The sequence below is a fragment of the Mustela nivalis genome (genome assembly GCF_964662115.1).
Source record: "Mustela nivalis genome assembly, chromosome: 12".
NCBI lineage: Eukaryota > Metazoa > Chordata > Mammalia > Carnivora > Mustelidae > Mustela > Mustela nivalis.
Genome location: NC_139031.1, coordinates 6867606 through 6888885, shown reverse-complemented (window position 1 = coordinate 6888885; position 21280 = coordinate 6867606). Strand labels below are relative to the sequence as shown.

Here is a 21280-nt window from a genome sequence, read left to right as displayed (position 1 = left end):
GTTTTTCAGATCAGTAGTCCTTTTTGTAAAATTTAGAAGTCCAAAGAAGCACGTGGTGAAAAGTACATCTCCTTTCTTTCCATCTTCGATTAGAGTCTGGGCACACCAGTGGTCCCTGTAGCTGCTTTCTTGGGCACATCTGAGTGTTACCTGCACACAGTCACGTGTGTACACACACATACAAACACACAGAAAATGAATGTTTATATTAACTTAAAAATCACCTTTAACACAAACACATCCTCAAGTATAAGTAAACATGCATCTGTAGGTTTTTGGTTTTGTTTTTGTTTTTGTTTTAAATGCAAATGGTTTCCTGATAATTGATCCATCCCTGTGAGAGAACAGAGATGGTCTCCTGACTCCACCCCATTTCGAGCTTATAGCTAACCACTCGTAGCTGTTCTTGTGTTGTCCAGAGACAAGCATCTTTGTTAGAGACAATGGAAAAATTTATTGTTCTTTTCCTCAGCTGCTCTGATAATATTTGTACATCAGTCAGAGTGAGGACTCAGGCAAGCAGTTGGTTGTGTTACCTGAATGCTGTTAGAAATGCTGAAGGTAGTACAAAAGCAAAATTGCTTTTGGCAGATAGCCCTCCAGATAGGTAATATATTTTTTTTTTCCTGTAATTCATATGCAGGTTGCTTTGTTTAGGTAAATTTTAGGATTCTGGCTTAGATATTACAATTTTGTATCCTATTTTATTTTCCTGTTCTGTAGATATTCTAGCTTTTTTTAATTTTTTTTAATTTTTCTGTTAGGTTTCAGGTATTGTTATAATCAATTTCAGATGCCCAGTGAAGTGAAAGATGATGTGTTGGTGCACATGGGGTGTGAGTGATGGGATATTTTGATGGTCTCATTTTGTTAATTACAAAGTCTATGATGAGTTTTACAGACAGGTAATACTGCATAGGAGATAGGAGGGAGAGAGATTTCGACTCTGGCAAGGTTGGAGAGTTCCATGAACCAGTACAATTTAAGTGGACTTCAGAGGATGACCACAGATACAGAGAAAAGAAGTTCTTGCCAATTTTGGTTGGAGGGAGAAAGATGAATGAGAAAGCAGGAAGTAGCACTTGTAGAGGACATGGCATTGGCTTGCTTGAATTGTAGTATAAAAATAACTAGATGGGGTGCCTGGGTGGCTCAGTGAGTTGAGCAACTGCCTTTGGCTCAGGTCATGATCCTGGAGTCTGGGGATTGAACCCCGCACCAGGCTCCCTGCTCGGCAGGGAGTCTGCTTCTCCATCCCCCACTCGCCCTACTTGCGTTCCGTCTCTCGCTGTGTCTCTCTCTGTCAAGTGAATAAAATCTTTAAAAAAAAAAAAATCTAGATGAATCGGTTAACTGGCTTAGATAAAAGGATGATGCCACATTTTAGTGAACCTTGAAAACCATGTGAGTTTGTAGTTTATTTTGTTATCAAAGTGGAGGTTCATACAGATTGGGTAGATGATTTGAGAATCAGTGACATGATATTAACAAATTTTAGGAGGCTTGATCTGGAAACCATGTGGGATTAAAACAAGAAATCACAGGCAGCAAGAGACCAGCTGGGTCTTAATAGCAGTAATCCATGTGGGATATTGCATAAGTTCTGAACTGTGGTAGTAGCAATAGAAATAGGAAACAAAAGGAGCCAATTTCCGGGATTCTGCTTACAGACGAAAATTACGTTTTGCCTTTCCCATTCATGACCTCACTAAAACAATAGTTAAAGGATTTTAAGATCAATGAAGATGAAGGATGGAAGAGAATAAACACCATAGGTGAGAACTGAACAGATTTTTTTTTTTTTTTGAGAGGGAAATAAAGGAAAGAGGACTTAAGGTGATGATCCTGGGTGTTGTGTATAAGTTAAGCACTAAATTCTACACTTGAAACTATTACACTGTATGTTAACTAACTGGAATTTAAATAAAAACATGAAAAAGGAAAAAAAAATTTTGGAAGTTGAAAGGCAGATGGAGGCAGCCTACGGATTCTGAGGATCTAGGAAGCCTTGGTTTAGAGGGCACGCAGAGGCAGCCATGGCAGGAAAGCCACTGTTGCTGCAGGACTGGAAAGGCTCAGGATCTGAAGCCGCTGATGTGGCAGGAGGTCGTGTGAGACGGGCCAGTGCTTGGGCGATGACGGAGAGATCCCAAATCTGTAAAATTAAAAGCAAATCATCTCCCTCGACTCCCAAGGACAGACCATGTATTTAGAATACATGGAGTGGGACCATCTCAGAAGACGGGAACCTTAGAGGTTGGCCTAAGTAGGAACTAGCAATGCTGGCTATGACAGGAAGCATCTAGAGTGATGAGGCCCCACTTCCATATCAAAATCCTAGTGGCAAAGCTGGACTGGGCAGCTCCCTGGAAGAATGGACGGCCCTGAAAAGCAGACCCATTTGTTGGCCTGCGAGGAGGCAGCCGTGAGGTGGCCGGCTCTCACGCAGGCCAGTGCCGTTTCCAGTTGGGGTTTCCACACCTATCGGGATGAGTACAAAGGAGGAGTCGTTCTGTGAAAGAACAGGATCAACAAACGTGGGACAAAAGGGAACAGGAAAAAGAAGAAAATGTTTAGAAGTCAGCCTTGTCAGATAGAAGAAGCTTCTTCTTACAGTAGTAAATTAAGAACAAGATGCCATGAAGAAAGAACCCAGAGTTCAGATGAGAACTCAGATTTTAAAAAGAAAAGTAATAGAGCTAAAAGAATAGCAGAAATTAAAATAAAAGGACACGGAGCTTTGGAGACTGAGAACTACACAGGAGGCCTAATGTCTGACTGTTAGAAATTCTGGAGAAAAGCAGGTGATATTTTTTAAAAAATTTCTAATATCTTTCTATAAAGAGAATATAAAATCATTTCTCAGAACTGATTGTGCTAAATCTCTAATGCCCAAGATAATGAGAAGAGCAGTACCGGGAATGAAATTAGGAAATCTCTATATACAGAGAATTAAGAGATAACTATGCCTGTGGACTGAATGTAAGGGAGCAGAATCAAGTTCCAGTAGTATTGTCCAGTTGGTCTAGAGCACAGCCCATCTGTGTTGGAGCTGGAAGACCAGGGACCCATGGTGAATGTTGCCAGAATTAAGACCATGGGTACCGGGAATGAAGAAATCCAGCTTTAAATTACCCGGAGGTGCATATGGGACATACCCAAACCCCCAGGCCACCCGTCGCAGAGGCGCTGTTACAGAAGAGCCCCTGTTACAGAAGAGCCCCGTATTCCAGCGTCCTCTTCCTTTGTAGGCCATCGTTGAGTTGTAGGGGTTCTTTCTGTATTCAAGGGACCAGTGTCTTGTCACATAGGTTTTGCTAATGGTTCTCCCAGTCCAAGGCTTGCTATTCCTTTTCTAAATGGTGTGTCTTTGTTTATTTTGAGGAAACCTAATTTAATTTTTTTTTTTTTTTTTTTGGACACTTACTGCTTTCTGCGACCTTTAAGAAGCCTTCCCCTAAGTCACAAAGATAATGGGTTTTCCTCATAAAGCCTCATGGTTTGGGCTTTTACATTTAGGTCTGTAATCCATCCTGAGTTAACTTTTGTATATTGTGTGAGATAGACTTGAGGTTAATTTTTCTGCCCCAAGGAGATGCATTTTTACTTCAGCCTCATTTGTTGAAAAGACTTGTCTCTAGTAGATTGCTTTAAGGCCTTTGTTAAAGTGTTAGTGTAAGTGTGGTTCTGTTTCTAGACTTGTGTTTCATTGATCTATATATCCATCTTAAAGGAATGCTATCTTACTACTTGGTTTGTGTTTTGTGAAATATTTTTGCATCTGTGTTCATGTGGCATATTGCTATCTTCATTTTTTTTTTCTTGATTACTGTCGCATCATGAAAATTCTTAGAAGTCGGGTAGTATAAGTCTTTCAACTTTGTCTCCCCCTGCATCAATTATTGTAGGTCCTTTGCATTTCTCTATAAATCTTATATTTAGTTTGTCGGCTTCTTCTGGAAATTGCCCAGGTTAAGATTTAGGATTGGATTGAATTTTTTAATAATGATTTTATTGAGATAATAACTCACATGCCTTACAATTCATCCATTTAAGGGGTTTTTCAGGGGTTTTTAATATATTCGAGTGTGCTTAACTGTCACTACAGAAAGTTTTAGAACCATTTTCATTACCTCACAGACCCTATACCCTTTAGCTACCGTCCCCTCACTCTCTCCACCCCTAGTTTTCTGTCTCTAAATCTGTCGTAATAGATTTGTCTATTCTGAACATTTTGGATAAATGCAGTCATATAATACTTAATTTTATGGGCAGAATTGTATATCCTCCAAATTCACGTGTTAAAGCTCTAACCTCAGTTTTATGATATTTGAAGTTTGGGCCTTTGGGGGAGTAATGAGGTTAAATGAGATCCTAAGGTGGGCCCAGAGCCCTTAAGGTTGGTGTCCTCAGGAGGAAGAGACCCCAGAGAGTGCTGTCTCCAAGCAGAAACAGAAAAGGCCATGGAGACAGGAGACAGGGCAAGGGTGGCCATGTACGAGCTAGGAAGAGCGATCTCACCAGGAACCAATCCTGATGGCGCCTTGATCTTGGACTTCCAGCCTCCAGAACTCTAAGAAATTTCTGTTGTTTAAAACCCCCGGTCTGTGGTATTCGGTTATGACCGCCTCAGCAGACTAATGCCCGTGCTCTTCTGGGACTGCTGTCTTCTTTTTACCATAACGTTTTCCAGCTTCACCTGTGCCGTGGCATGTATCAATATTTCATTCATGTTTGTGGCCATATGGTACTACACCAAGTGCAAACCCATTTTGCTCATCCGTCAGTTGATGGACATTTCGGTTGTTTCTGCCTCTTTGCTGTTGTGAATAGTGCTGCTCGAAATACCTGTACAAACACTCGAACAAGTGTTTGTATGCATATATGTCTTCATACTGTTGGGTAGATGCCCAGAAATGGAATTTCTGGGTCACATGGTAGCTCCAGGTTTAACCATCTTGTATAACTGTTTTCCAAAGTGGCGGTACCATTTTGCTTTCCTGCCAGCTGTGTGTGAGGGTTCTGCTTTGCCCACATCCTGACCAGCACTTGGTATTATGGGTTTGATTCTAGCCACCCTGCTGGGTATGAAGTGTTACTCACTGTGGTATTGATTTGTTTCCCTCATGACTAATGGTATGTCTATTGGTGGTTTTTATACCTTGCTTAAAACAATGTCAGTTAAAATCCTTTGCCCTTTTTTTAAGTTGGTTTGTCTTCTCAATGAATTGTAAGGGTTTTTCATACTAAACACAAATACTTTATCAGATATATGACTTACAAATATCTTCTCCCATTCTGTGGATTGACTTTTCATTTTCTTGATTGTTCTTTGATAGAAAAGTTTTAAATATTGATGAAGTCCAATTCATTGTTTCCCGCCCCCCCTTTGGTTGCTTATCCTTTTGTTGTTATGTCTAAGAATCCTTTGTTAGATCCAAGGTCATAATTTAGTCTTACGTTTTCTTCTACATGGTTTGTAGTTTTAGTGTTCACGTTTAGGCCTTTGATCCATTTTGCATTTCTATGGTGTGAGGTACAGGGTCAAAAATTCATTCATTTGCATGTGCCTGTCTTAGCTCTCCCAGCACCAATCATTGAAAGCCCGTTTTCCCCCAGTGACAGGTCTTGGCACCTTTGTTAAAAGTCATTGTCCACGCACGCATGGATTATTTCTGGATTCTCTCTTCTGATCAAAATGCCTATCCTTTGCCAGTACCTCTCTGTCTTGATGACTGTGGTTTACAGAAGGTTTTGAAATCTTGAAGTATGAATATTCCAACTATGTTTTTTCAAGACTGTTTTGGGTTTCCTTGCAATTCCATATGAATTTTAGAATCAGCTTGTCACTTCCTACAAAGAAACCAACTGGGATGCGGATGGGGATTGCACAGGCTATGTCCCTCAGTTCAGGGAGTGTTGCCATGGTGTCCTCCCTTTTCTCGTGTAAGCATTTGAAGGTATAAATTTCTCAATAGAGTTTTTGTACCACAAATTCTGTTGTTTTCTTTTCATTATTTAGTTCTGAACATTTTATAATTTTCTTTATTCTTTCTTTTTTGAATCTTATATAGAAAAGTTGTTTAGTGGGAAATAGTTGGGGTTTTCCAGGGCAGCTCATTGTTAACCGATGTCAAATTTAATTCCATTTTGGTCAGAGAACAAACTCTGTCTGATATCAGTCCTTTACAGTGTATCAAGGGCCATTTAAAGGGCCCAGAAAATAGCCTTATTTGATGAACATTATCTTGGATTGTTGAAAAGGATATGGATTCATTGGGTGTAGACTGTGGTGTGCCAGAGCAGGATCGTGTCCGCCTGCGGGAGAGAACTGTGCCCTTCTCAGTCCGGTCATGTTAGCAGCTTGAAATCTGCGGTGGCCAGTATTACACCAGATTCTGTTTTATGTATTCTGAAGCTCTGTGAGGAGAATACACATTTATGATCGTCTTTCTAATAAATTGACCCTTTTATTATTATAAAATGTCTGTCTTATCTCTGCTGGTATTTCCTTGAGGTCTGTTTTGTCTGGTACTGTTCCATCTCTTCAGCCTTCTCATGCCCATTTTCCCACCTGTTTCCGTCAGCCTCCGTGTCTTACAGTGTATCTCTGGTAACCGCATTCGAGTGGTCCTGCTGTTTGTCCCTTCCAGTCATCCCTGTCTTTGGATTGTAGGTTTTACTCTATTTATTGTAAGTATTAACAGGTTGATTTTTAGGTCTACGTTTTTGTTTTGGGGATTTTTTTCCTGCTCTTTAAAAAATTTCTTTGTCCCTTCTTTCCGGTTATTTGAAATTGCTTCAAATTGCGTAAGAGACTTCACATAGTACACACTTGCATTTCAAGGGGAAGAGAATTAATACTACATGAAACCTTAGAAACAGTAAGCATCTGGTAAGTATAAAAGATTATTTTTCTTAATTCTTTAAAATACAAAGGGCAGGGGCACCTGGGTGGCTCTGTTGCTAAGTGTCTGAGTTGTTAATGTGTCTGTTGGCTTTTTCGCTATTCCTCTGAGGTTGTGTGTATGTGTTACTGCTTTAGGGATTACAACATACTTTTTTTTTTAAACCACATTGGCTCTTGAATAACATGGGTTTGCACTATGTGGGTCAACTTACACTCAGATTTCTTTTCCAATAAATACAGTATTTCAGTGTAGTTTCTCTTTTTTTGGATTTCCTTTTCTCTAGCTTGCTTTATTGTAAGAATACAGCATATAAAACATGGAAGATGCAAAATGTGTGCTAATTGACTGTTTATGTTTTCAGTAGTACTTCTGGTCGACACTAGACTGTAGTTACATTTGGGGGGAATCAGAAGTTGTATGTGGATTTTTGACTGCTTTGAGGGCCAGCACCCTTAACCCTCTCATTATTGTTCTGTGGGGCACTGTATTTAGAGTTAATATTGTAGGAGGTCAGAGAATATAGAAACCTTGTAACTGTAGAATTACATCTTTTTTGTCACCTCTACATATGCTTTAAAACCCACATGACAGTTTTGTAAGTTTTTGTTTTAAACCATCCTTTGTATTTTATTTTTTCAAAGATTTATTTATTTGACAGAGACACAGCAGGAGAGGGAACACAAGCAGGGGAGTGGCAGAGGGAGAAGCAGCTTCCCGCTGAGCAGGGAGCCCAAAACGCGGCGCTATCCCAGGACTCTGGGATCATGACCTGAGCCGAAGGCAGACACTTAGCAACTGAGCCACCCAGGTGCCCCTGTCCTTTGTATTTTAAAGAATTACGAAAAATCGTCTTTTATACTTAACAGATACTTACTGGTTCTAAGGTTTCATGTAGTATTCCCTTCCCCTTGAAATGCAAGTGTGTACTATGTGAAGTCTCTTAGTTTTATTTTATACGAAATACCTTTATTTTGCCTTCATTTTTGGAGAAAACATTTTGGATTGATAAGTGTTTCTTTTTTCTTTCTTTCAACATTTAAAGGAGATGTGCTACTCCGTCTTCCAGCCTTTCTCATTTTTGATGAAAACTCCGTGGTAATTTGAATTCTTTTTTTGTATGTTACAAAGAAACTCCTGTCGGCCTTCAAGAGTTTTTCTCCCCTTTGGTTTTCACGAGTTTATTTTCGTTTTCTTTCTCTCTACTTTGGAATTTATCATTTTTGTTGGTGTCTTTGTACCAACAAAAGATAACGTCTTATCGCCAGTCTGCTCTCAAGCCCATCTAGTAAATAATTTATTCTAGATAATATAACATTCAGGGGCGCTTAGGTGGCTTGGTCGTTAATCGGCTGCCTTTGGCTCCGGTCATGATCCCAGGGTCCTGGGATCGAGCCCCACATCAGGTTCCCTGCTCGGCAGGAAGCCTGCTTCTCCTTCTCCCACCCCCCTGCTTGTGTTCCCTCTCTCACTGGGTCTCACTCTGTCAAATAAATAAAAACTTAAAAAAAAATAAAAAATATGTGTGTGTGTGTGTGTGTGTAAAAACATTCAGTTCTAGAATTTTTTCATAGTTCCTATATTTTACTGCAGTTAGTGTTCACTGGATTCTCTATGTGTTTCCCCTTATCTTCTGGATTATAGCTTTGTTGGGGCTGTGTTGTCTCCTGACCCCAACATTTGGGTCTTCTCCAGGTCGGTCTTTCCTCTTGAGAGTGGGTCTCCTTTTCTTGTTTTGTTTTTTCATACCAACAGAATTGGATTGTGCCATTCTCTTCTTCCATGACTAGGATGCCCGTCCATATAAACTTCTTTTGTTTGTTCTCTGGTGTCTTCAGACGGTTGGTTTTATATTTCTTCCAGTTCCTAGTTGCTCTTCGCCCAAAATGCTGTTAGGTATTACACTGGTACTAGCCTCAGAACGAAGGTTAAAGTATAACTGAAAGTTTCCGCATAGACTAATACAGGGTCCAGGGTGACGTGAGTACAGGGATGGAGGCGGATCAGGGTGGGGGGCTGCACTGCGCTGTGTTTTCTGCCGGCGGGATTTCAGTGACTTACGCAAAGGCTGATCGGTCAGAGATGACAGGCATCGATTCTGCCCGGACAGGTCATGCTCTGAATCGAAAAAACAGTCAGGAGTAGTTGCCACTGTGGGTGGGGGAGGGTGAGACATAACACTCTTGCTTTTTATTATATTATTCTGCGTTTCTTGTCTAACTTAGATATACGTTGTCAGAAGAAAACTCGAGTTTGAATGGGCAGGAACCCTGACCACTACCATCTCGCCTCTCCTGACTGCTGTCCGCGCTGACTAGGCAGTGGGGAGGGTCATTCCTAATTTGGGAACGAATGTGGAGTTACACTGGGTAGAAACTTGAAAAGAGGTTTCCCTTCCACTGCAGTTGTGCCTTTTGGCTTGTTCCGTGAGGCCCAGGTTCCTTGCCTTGGGTCCGGGTCCTCTGTGAGGGGGTGAGGCCGGGAGGGTGGAGTGGGGAAGGGGGAGAGTGTTTCTAGCGTGCTGGCCTTTCCTCTGGCAAGGGTACTTGGTGAAGGAAAAAGAAATCTGTGCCTAAAAGTTTGTATTTAACTTTCAGGGTCATGAGTTCAGGCCCCACATTCGGTGCAGAGATTATCTAAATAAAAACTTAAAAAAAAATAAGGTCCAAATGGGCGCATCACCTTTGATCTCCATGTCTGAAGGGATCAGACTGAGATGCTGTTATTCTAAGCTGCTCTTTCATGTATTGGCGTCTTTTTAACATATTTTAATATTGGTCTGTGAATGTACCACAGTTCATGGATTCTAGATTTAGGTTTTCATTTTTTATTTTTTTTTTAAGTGCATCCTCGTGTGGGTGGCAGGTGCCGTAGTCAGTCAGGTGGCTGTCATGATACAGGGGTCATTACGGGCACCTGTGGGCTCGGCTGCACCTCGTTCTGTCAGCAGACCATTACGGACTTTGTGAAGAATCAATCCTGAAAAAACATTTTAAGAATTTTTACAAATTTTATATATTTATTTGAGGGAGAGGGGAGAACGCACAAGCAGGGAAAGGGAAAAGCAGATTTCCCACTGAGCACGGAGCCCAGCATGGGGCTGGATTCCAGGACCCTGGGATCGCGACCTGAGCCAAAGGCAGACAGATGCTCAACCGACTGAGCCACCCAGGCGCCCCTGAATGAAACTTGCAATCCAAAACTTACAAAGTGGGTGGGAGCAGGTGAGAAGGAAGCGCGGAAGTCCTTGGTTCCTCTGTGGACCGCTCGTAGGCCGTGCGCACATCCTCAGTGAGCCGGAGGATGGTGGTCCGTGGGAAACACAGACCTGCTTACGAGGGACTCAGCAGAATGAGACTGGGAAAGCTTTCGGGAATGTCTCAAACAATTCATTTAACTTTACTTACAAAGAGTGTTAGGATGAATCTGTTTAAGTCTAAACAGCTAATCTTTAAATACAAAAATTCCATCTAAGACTGTCATTTTATTTTTATTTTTATTTTTTTAAAGTTTTTATTTATTTATTTGACAGAGAGAGATCACAAGTAGGCAGAGAGGCAGGCAGAGAGAGAGGAGGAAGCAGGCTCCCTGCTGAGCAGAGAGCCCGATGCGGGGCTCGATCCCAGGACCTCAAGACCATGAGCCAAGCCGAAGGCAGCGGCTTAACCACTGAGCCACCCAGGCGCCCCTAAGACTGTCATTTTAATTGACGGCATTTTCTTAGTGGTACTTAAAATAATGATACATAAGGTTTTTGCCATTGTGAACAATGCTGTGTAGTTCACTAGCTAAGTATTTTTATGCTTCTTTGATAATTTCCCCATGATAAATGCTTATGAATATAATTGCTATATCAAAATAATGCACTTTAAGGCTTTTGAATATTTCCAAATTTTATTCCAGAAAAATCATAATTGTGTACGTTCTGAAGCTCCCATTTTCCTGCACTTAGCTGTCATTGGGCTTGTGTTTTTTTTTTTTTAAAGGCCTTTGTTAATTTAATAGCTGGAGATGCATATATTGCCATGAAATACAAGTCAGTCTGAACAAGGTAACCTAAGGAATTTCTTAGGAGGGAAAAAAAATTTCTTGGAGGAGTGCCTGGCTCAGTAGGTTAAGCATCTGCCTCTGGCTCGGGTCATGATCCCAGGGTGTTGGGATCCAGCCCTGCAGGGCAGGCTCTCGCTCACCAGGAAGTTTGCGTCTCCCCCTCCTCCTTCTGGCTCCTCCCCCTGCTTGCGTGGCGCTCTCACTGTTGGTCTCTCTCGCAGGTGAATGGACAGAATCTTTATAAAAAAAAAAAGGGGGGGGGGGAAGAAGAGAAAAAGGAAAACTTTTTGGACCCAAACACCTAGAAATGGGTGCTAGGTCAAAATTAGGAGCGTCTGTGTGCCTGTATGAGGATTTGGGCCCCAGCCAGGCGTGGGGTGGTGGAAGACAGAGGCCACACAGAAAAGGAGACAAAGCCTTGTACCTGGGCAAGGAAGGGTGAAGCTGCTGTTACCATGGAGATCTTCAGTGACAAGGTGAACTGGAAAAATAATGGACTCACTCTGCCCTGGAGGCAGCTAGAAAGTAGTTCCAGCCAAGTTGTGGGTGTGGGGGGAGTGGGGAATGTCTGGAGAATTTGTTTCCTTGGGTTTGAGTTTGTATTACCAGCTTTTGGAGGGACTTCCCCAGGCTCGGAAATGAAGGTTACAGAGCAGAGGAGAGGTTCCATGAGAACAAGTCACACAGAAGGAACAGCAGAGTGAGAGCCCCAAGGACATCAAACAAAAGCATCTTCAGAGGGTGCCCCTAAGAACGTGAAAAGTGGTTACATAAAAGAATCAAAAATACAAAGGAATAAAACAGGAGAAAGAAAACAGACTTTAAAAAAGAAGCTAGAAACCAAGGGGTTAGGAGGATGGGACCCAGAAACTTCTAGTGTTGTAAAATAAGATAAGATGTTAAAAGTAGACAGATTCCTTCAGAATCACTTAACTAGATGGAAAGTCAAGAAAAAGTAGAAAGTTTGAGCAAAGATAACGTGACGGAACAGAACCGAAGACATGAATTGAGATATGGAAGTTGACATGAAAATGTTTGACATACATATATTAGAAAATAAGGGAACAGAAGTATTTCAAGAGATGGCAACCCAAGAATTTTCCAGAACTGGTGACAGGCAAAGAATGTATGTCAGATTTCAAGATAACCAAATAAAGTGCATTAATTCCAGATTGATGTAAAAACTAGAGCAGATTAAGGGATCCATCAATCCAACAGAAAGAAAAGAAAACAAAAAATATAAACAAAAAAACCAGGACAGTAAAAATTAATCTAGATAACAATGCATAAAACAGTATGTGAAAGTGTATTTATATTTTGGTGTTATGATAAAACCAGACTTACCCATCAGAGACTGTTAGACTTCCACCATTTTTTTTCCAAGACTGCATTTTGCTGTGGTTTGCAGTAGACATGCTAAGGCACAGAGATGTAAAAGTTGTAAATGAAGTGGAACAAATATATTTGAGGTAAATTCTAACCAGAGATAGGAGTAAGCATACTAATATCTGGTCCAGTGGATTTTCTAAGGCACTATTGTGAAAGTAAACACAGTTATTTCCTAGTGATAAAAAGAATGAGTTATCAGTGATATTATTCAAAGTTTATATATTTGTTAACAGCCTTAAAATATGTGACCTATTTTAGAGACATGTAAGAGAAACTAGCAAATCTGTAATTAGGGAGCTATCCATTAAAAAGTTCTCAGTAATTAATAAACAGACAAATCACTAAGATTTGAAAAACAGAGTTGACCAACTTGTTCTAATGGTTCCTGTACCCAACAGCCAGAGAATGGGAATTCATTTCAAGCACATGGAAAGAAAATCACAGTCCGCTATAGGTCTTATCACATTTTTAAAAATTATCAAAGAAATAACATCTGATTAATTCTAAAATGAAATAAAGGGGTTAAAAAAAAAGAGGTCATTTTGGAAATCTAAAAAATCCTAAATAACTTTTAAGAGAACTAATAATGGAAGAGACAAAATACAACTGAACAGTAAGGAAAACCCATACATATCGGACCAGGTAATGTGAAGAAGAAAAAAAAAATGAAGTTTTAAATGCTTCTATTAAAAAGAACAAAGACTACAAAGCTAACAGACCAGAACAAGGATTTTTAGAGAATAATATAAAGAAGTACATTAAAAAGGAATAAAATAAAATAGAGTAATAAAAATAACCCCCAAACTGGTTTTCTGCATGATCAATCATAAAAACATTTAAAATAAATACATTGCAGAACAGGGTTTGTAAAAGAGACTGGACAAGTGGGCAGGATAGTTGAAAACTTCACTGAAGTGGACAGTTTTCTAGAAGCAGCAGTACCCAGAGTGGGGAAAGGATAGATGACGTCATACATAGTTTGTGAACCGTTGTGTGTCCCTGCAGAGAAACATACAATTAGATTTCTTCCTCATGGACAGTTTTACCTTAGGTAGACTACAAATCTCAGTGCAAATCAGCTGTAGAAGAAAATGTACTGGTCCTAGCGCCTTAGCAGAGAGGAGGATTTCCTGCCGAAGACCGTGTAAGCCGTAAGAGAAAATTTGTGAAAATTTGATGATGGCAAATAAGAATTTCTCTTTATATGGTGCTTTCCTTTAAAAAAAAAAAAAAGCCTACAGACTACGAGAAGATAGTAAAAACTATGTAATTGATAAAGCAAGGATTTTCACTATACACTTGTGTACAGTAGTTTGTAACACTTATTACGTGCTTACATTTTTTAAGTTTTTCAGGCAAAATTCACATACTGTGAAGTGCACCGATCTTAAGGGGGGATAGTTTGGATTCTTTTTTAGATTTTTTTGACATCTATATACACCCAGGTAAACAGTATCCTACTCAAGGTACAGAGGTGGTCAGTCTTCGACCTCCAGGGAAGAAGAAATCACTCCTCATTTCTATCGATAGATGACTTTTGCCTGTTTGAGAACCTCCTGTCAATGGAACCATGCATATCTGGCTTTTTCCCTTTGACATGTTTTTAAGACTGATTCATGATGCATTTTTTTTTTACACCGCTGAGCGGTATTCTGCTCTACGCATCTAGCATCTACCACCATTTGTAGAAGAAACTGCCCCCTTTTTCCAAAGGGATTGTATTGTGTTATACAGTCATCATCAATGTCTGAGCAGACTCTGTTTTTGTAAAGGTTATGAAGGATAGGACAGAGAATATACAGGAGGGAAAATGAAAATGATAAATTCCTAAGCTCCTTAGTCTCCTGTAATCAGACAAATGCTGATGAAAACCGGGACAGGCCACGATATCGAGGTAGGCAATGAAATGCGTGCACTGCCGGTGGCTGCCCGGTGGCTTGTAGAGCACATCCGACAAGGTGTCATCGAGTGCGTGGTAGCCCTTTCCTGTCACCTGCCGATGCTGTACTGTGAGAAACTCGAACATGAATGTGAGGGAACTTGCTAGTATTGTTCTCTGCAGCTTTGTTTGTAAATACCCCAAGTTGGAACCCAAGTGATCACCAGTAGGTCCTTGGACAGAAAGATGGTTAATTTCTTGTGGCTCTTACTGTACCTGATGTTTGAGGACAGGGGGAGAAGCGGTTTCTTGCATTGTTTCACAGCATGCTCTGAAGACCTTCACAGGAATGCCGGGCACCGCACGATGGGGCTGTTTGCCCCAAGGGAGAGGAGGAGAAATGGCATTCGGGAGGACTGTGAGGCAGGTCTGCTGCCAATCTGCTCTATTTAATTTCCTAAAAAGTCGAGGTGGAATGTAGGTAGAATGAGACAGGCGTGGGAATATGAGATTTGTCCAGACTGGATCACGAGTTTTACGAGAGTTCGCCCTGTGTTAAAATCTGCCATTCTTGTACATTTGAAACATTTAACAAAATGATTCATTGTTTTAAGGCATAGTTCTTTGATTACTGCTGAGGTTGAAGTTTGTTTTGTTTTGACCCTTGGCCATTAATATCTCTTTTTCAGCTTTGGGATTTTCTGTTGGTTTACCTGCCTATGTTCCTATGGAGGTTAACTTTTTCACACTTTTTAATTATTTTAATTGGTTAAAGATAGTCACTCATTGAAGATCTCTTTTTCTGAAATATTTTCAGAATTTCAGAGCTTTGACTTTGCTTAGAAAAGCCTTCCCCAATCTGAGATCAAATGTCTGTGTATATTTTGTTTTATGGTTTTGGTTTGTATATTTTCATTCTTAATCTATTTGTGATGTATTTTGGAGTATGGGATATTCTTTGAAATCTCTTCTATCTTTATCCACGGACTTGAAACAAATGGGCCAGAATATTTTGCCTTACGGGTTTTCCTTCCTAAATCACTCAGTTAGCTTCAGCCCAGAAGTACTACATGCAGACAAACTGAGAGAGTATGAAAGGTTACAACAAGGAGAGTGGTTCTCTGCCTTAGCCGTCCTGTCTCCCGTGCTCAGCGGCCCCCCCACAGCTGCTTGCTGTCTCTAGCAATGTCTTCTCTGATTCCCGCATCTCCAACACTCTAAGCCACGCAGGAGCCCCACTCTCTGTGATTGGCCAGTTCTACATACCCGCGACTTTCGGTGGTAATAAGTAGTCTCTTGCGCTGCCATTTCTTCTGCGTTTTGCCCTTCTTCTGCAAAGTATAGCTTTAAATTCATTTATAAATAATTTTAAAGTTGTAGTTATTTTGATAATTATAATGTATGCTTCTAAAAAATACAGCTAAGCATCATAATAGACTGTGGTTATAGCTTTTTGTTTTTCTTGAAGGTAATAACTGCTTTTTTTCTCTCATTTGGAAGCTTTGTACCAATTGCCAGTTCTTCTCATGCCTTCTGATACACTCTCAGGACAGTATCCCATAAGGTTAATCATGTTACGTGATGAGAAAGTCCTATGTTTCTTCGGCAGCCTTCCTCAGAACGTTCCATTGTTCTCAGCAGGCTGCTCCCTGGGCCTGCAGAAATGCTAATTGACTTTAGCTTTATGGTGTTGAATGGAATCTTTTTCCACTCTAGTTTTAAGATTTGTGTTGATAGATAGGAAATATTGGTATAAATATATTTTCTTTACAAGAAATCATTGTTGACATTGATGATGTGTGTTGACTTCCTTAACTTTTCTCCAAGTCATGTTTATAACTACTGCACGAGTGTTCACCAGTCAAACCAAGCCCGAGGGGCTGGCGTCCCTCCTTCCAAATCGAAAAAGGGACAGACGCCTGGGGGAGCTCAGTTTGTTGGCTTGGAATTATACAAACGTCTTAAGGAATTTTTGAAGAATTACTTGACAAATCTTCTTAAGGTAAGATGTTTAACATATATGCTGACCACTTTATAATAGAACATGAAAAAGTAGTAGTGAAGTGATGATTCTAACTTGAGTGAATGTTGAATGTCGCACTGTTAACGTTGTGTTCATTGTTTCCAACGTTGATGTGTGCATGAAGGTTTTTCGCTGTTTAGTCTTTTACCTGTTGTGAAGGTGAAACTTTCATAAGCCCTTTTCTGTTTTTTTAATTTGTTAATGAGAAGTTTTTGATAGCTATACCATAGTAGTACGTTCCTTAAATTACTAACTTTTATATTTGGTTGTTAGAAATTGATGAATCTTCTAATTTCAAGTATATAATTATGAATTCAGATGACTAATGTTGTATTTTGAACCCAGTGTGTTTTGTATACAAATGTATAAATTCTGTATACAAATATATAAATGATTATAAGATTATCCAACCTTTGGAAATCACATTTTTTCCGTGTGACCTTGCCTTTTGCACAAGGTTATGTAGTATATTTCAGAGCCACAATGAAATCGTACTCTTGGCTAGGACGGGTTTCTCTACGAATATCCATGGCCTTGTGAGGATGGGTTCCTTGCGCTCCAGGCCATTGCTCAGGCAGTGGTGGGAGTTTTTTCCCCTTCATCTTCTGCCTTCTCTGTCCTCTCTAACAAAGGCAGTGTGGCTCCTTCCAGCCAGCCCCAGGATGGGCAAGTGGCCCTTTCAGCTGGTGCTGCCCGTATCATGTAGAGAGAGAGAGGACCTCTCTACCTTCTGCCCTGGGAACTTTGTGCTCCATGTATATCTTTTAAAGACTTTTTTATTTACACAGGTGTTAGGCAAACATTTCAGCATGCTTCAAAATTGTTTTCCTAATACATTTTACAAGGTAATTAGAAACTTAGTATCATTCTAACAGGCCATCATAGTTGATTGACCACAAATTGTGACTAAAATTTTCATGTTCCCGAAACAGTGTTTCTGATGCCCTGCCAAACCCACTGTGTCCTTATTTCTGTTGACAACACTTGGTGAAGTGCACGCTGGAATGTTATTCTTCAGCATTGAAGCGAGGAGTAGTAGTGCAGCGAGGAGTAGTAGTGCAGCGTGTTGTATGAGAGTATAGGTATCTTTGCATAATCCAGAGGGGCTCAGCTTTACATTTTATAGTTCCTTTCTTTAAATATAAATGAACAAAACCGTGGGTGTATCAAGATGCTGTCAGGTTTTCGCGAGGCGTGTGGGATCACGTGTGTACCACGTGTTTGTGGCACTTGGGCTTCTTACAGTCCAGTTGAAGACAAGGTGAGCAAAGGGGGTGGCTTGCGCGGGGCCTTAGTCCCCGGCGGGGCTCCCTCCCTACTCGGCTGCTGCATTTCTGCCGCAGGATCTGTCGGGGCCACTGCATGGAACATGCAGTTTTCCAAGGATAGGCTTTACCTTGTGGATTAATACCTGAAAAAAATGTCAAGTTGGCCCTTCACATAAAAATTTGTGGTTTACGTTGTGGAAATCTTGGTAAAAATAATTTTGATAAATGCACATTTTCCCCTTGAGGTCTTGCTAAAGAGGAGGAAATATTGTACCATTATACTTACTTTATTTTTACAGAAATTTGACAGATTACTACAAAAACTATACATGTATCGTTTTTAGATAAAATTTAATGAAGGAAAAAGAGGCATTAAAAAAAAATCTAAGAGTATTAGCCCTGTGGTCAGAGGACATTTTAATTTTTAATAGAAAATATCAAAAATAGGGATGATTTTGAGGTGAATTCCTTTCTTGTTAATAAAAACAAATTACTCTCATTCTAACAGTTCAAGGTTCTAAATAAATACATATTCCAGCTTCGAGTCGATATGCATATTTAATACCACAATGAAAAAGTTGCACTTTGAAAAAAATTTTTATTAAAATTCACTCTTTAAATTGGTTCATCAGGAAAAAAAAATTCTCTCGTCTGATTCTCACAAGCTGTGGTCTGGTGAGAATTGGTATTAATGAGCATGTTTTTGTATACAAAACAAAAAAGCTCATCTAAAACCGAATACATCAATGTATTTTACGGCAGTAGATTTGTTTTAGTTAATTTTTGTCTTTATCGTGTGACAAATGAAGAGCTTGAGTGAACTTGTTTTTAGGACGGAGAAGATTTGATGGACGAGAGTGTCCTCAAGTTCTACACGCAGCAGTGGGAGGATTATCGATTTTCAAGCAAAGTGCTGAATGGAATTTGTGCCTACCTCAACAGACACTGGGTTCGCCGTGAATGTGACGAGGGACGAAAAGGAATCTATGAGATCTATTCTGTAAGAAATACGTATTTTTTAAATACTTTTCACATGTGTATTTTCTTAGTGATAGTGATACCAGACCCTATCAGTAGGGGAATCTAGGCGGATGGGAAGCCCTTTTCAGAATAGTAGGCTAATTCCTTCTACTTTATCAATAAATGACCCTTTAATATCTTGGGGGCAGGAAAGAGAAAGGATGCACGGGCTGGTAACAAGTTTCTTCTGTGGTCGTTTGACCAGCCGTCCGGTGCAGCCTGGAACTGGCCCCGTTTAGCACTGGCCCCCCACACGCTGCCCATGTCCGGCAAACGCAGCCCCGGCCCAAAACCCAGGCCTCACAGATCGGCCCTTGGGGTCTTGGGGTTTAAGAAACTGTTCAAGGAGAGGACTGTCCTGGGAGAAGTCCTCCTACACTCTCACTTTACAAAATAATAGGAACAATATAGACCCCATGAAAATAGATTTTGAAAAGGCAGAGTTCTCATGATTAAATCCTCTTCGTTCTCCTGTTTCTTCAGTCAGGGAAGCTTGTTCTAGGCGCACAGGTTTCCAAAATGTGGTCGCCGAACCTGCCACATCTCGGGCCCCTGAGAACTTGGTAGAAACTCAGATGACTGGGGCCCAGCAGTGTGTGGTCGCAGGCCCTCGCGCTCCGTCTGACGTGCAGTCGGTGGGGGGGGGGGGGAGCACCAGTGTCGGAATGCGGAGAAGGGGAGGACTCGACCGCAGCCCGGGCTGTCCGATGCGCCCGCTGCACTCTCCTGGGACCAGTGGTGTAAAGATGTCAGGTTCTGCATAATGAGGTTCTCTCCATATCCGAGAATGTTGGTATAATTCCATACCTTGTTGCTTCACTATCGACAATTTAATAAGAGGAAAACATGATGTATCATAGATGTGTGACAGACTCTTAGACTTATAGAGTTCATATTCTCCGCCAAACTCTGCCAAACTGTTTCTTCGTAAAGGTACTTGGTTGTATAGTTTGCACAAAACTTTCTAGATTTAGTGTTTTGACTTGAGCCGTTTGTCCTTGCCCTTTTCTTTACCATTTGCAAATGCTTTCTTGAGACCGAAAAGTTGTCAGTGTAGGAATCAGCATGATTTGGGTTGATTTCCTTTTGGATCCCACCTTGACCCGAAATACTGCGTGTACCCTGCAATAACATCACAGACTCCTAAAAATCATTATAACTTACTTTTTGTGTACTATATTCAAGAATGATTAAAGAAAGTGGAAGTACAAGTATACCTCAAGATTGGCCTGCTTTTATTTTTTTAATTTACTTTGAAAATTCATATTTTCATATCCTTAAATCCTGTAGTTACCATTTGGTAATATAATAGGCAGCCATACATTGTAGCAGAGGCCAGTTAATACCTGTCTAGAAGCAGAATTTCCTCTGTGTGCTCTTCCAGTGAACCTGATGAACTCATTTAAAGTTTAAGCATCAGCCGTGGAACCGGGGGGCACAGCGATCTCTCATTGTATCTTCGAGAAGTTCCAAAAGGTGGGGATGATTTGTCAAAAAATACAGTTTTACTCTTTTCTTCATAATTCTTCCTTTTTCATTTAGAAAGTTGTTTTCCTTTCATGTCCACCAGAAGACATAAATTAATTTCATTATTGATACCTTAGAGTGATTGAACAAGGTTTTTTCCCTGACACTCTTCCTCTGAACTCTCTCTGGGGTCCCGTTGGCCTTCCTTTCTTACCTGGCCAGCTCTTCTTCCTTCCTTCCGTCCAAATGACAAATCATCCAGAGTCGAATTAGAGCTGTCTAAGGCTGGCTTTATTTAGAAAAATGTTTGGAAAAAAGTTATTCTTGAAGGTGTAGAATCCCTTCACTAGGAGTTTACAGCCATGGCATCGTCTTTTCCCTCCTGCCACACTCCTGCTTCGAGCAAGTCTGAAGAGTCGAGAAAGGAGAGCGACAGAGAACTTGAACGGGGACAAATGTATTTTCCGGATAATTGCCCCGGGTTGCATTTCTCCTGAAAGACGAGCCTCTTCCTTTCCAGCATCTTTTTGGATATCATAGTTTCAATTAATTTTATTAATTTGAAGTCTTATTTTTATGCTAGTATTACACAAGTATATATTCATACTTTATTAAAAATGGTTTTCTGTTAGAATGAAGTCTCGCCATTGGCAGCAACATGGATGGCTCTGAAGAGGATTGCGCTAAGCAAAGTCAGTCAGAGAAAGACAAACACCATATGATCTCACACATATATGGAACTTAAGAAACAGGCCAAGAAAAAGAGACAAACCAAACACCAAACTTTTCCCTATAGAGGACAAGCTGATGGTTACCGGGGGGAGGGTGCGTGGAAGCAGGGGACCACGGGATGGGGATGAAGACACGCACTCCGTGCGCTCAGCGCGACGGGCCGGGGATGATGTGTAGGATTGCGGGACCCCGGAAACCAGTGTAACTCGGTTAACTGTCCTGGAATTAAAATTTTGTAAAATAATAAATTAAAAAACAGCTTTCTCTTAAATACGGCTTTCATACTGTCTTTTCTCGTGTGGTAGAAATACCACTCAGTTTGCTATATTGATTAAATTACATATAATCGTTTCTGAAATACAGATCTTCTGTAAACCCAGCTTTATCTGTGGTTAAATATGGGAAGAACGAGACTGAAAGCATTTATGTGTGAGTTCCTCAGCAGTTTGTTTGGAGTCCTGAACCTTGTAAATTTGAATTTTACTCTGAGAAGTACCCCTCTTAACAAACAGCTTAAAAATCAGGAACGAATTACAAGTAAAAT

General features: G+C 40.5%; 1 protein-coding gene across 4 annotated transcripts in view; it reads left to right on the top strand.

The window, feature by feature from the left end:
* CUL1 (cullin 1) overlaps positions 1-21280 on the top strand; it is a 110857-nt gene that overhangs the window by 54527 nt on the left and 35050 nt on the right. For all 4 annotated transcript variants that reach the window (XM_082693593.1, XM_082693592.1, XM_082693591.1 and 1 more), the window contains exons 3-4: positions 16054-16228; positions 18350-18517. In XM_082693593.1, the coding sequence (XP_082549719.1) occupies positions 16054-16228; positions 18350-18517 (343 nt within the window). The remainder of the gene's footprint in view (positions 1-16053; positions 16229-18349; positions 18518-21280) is intronic.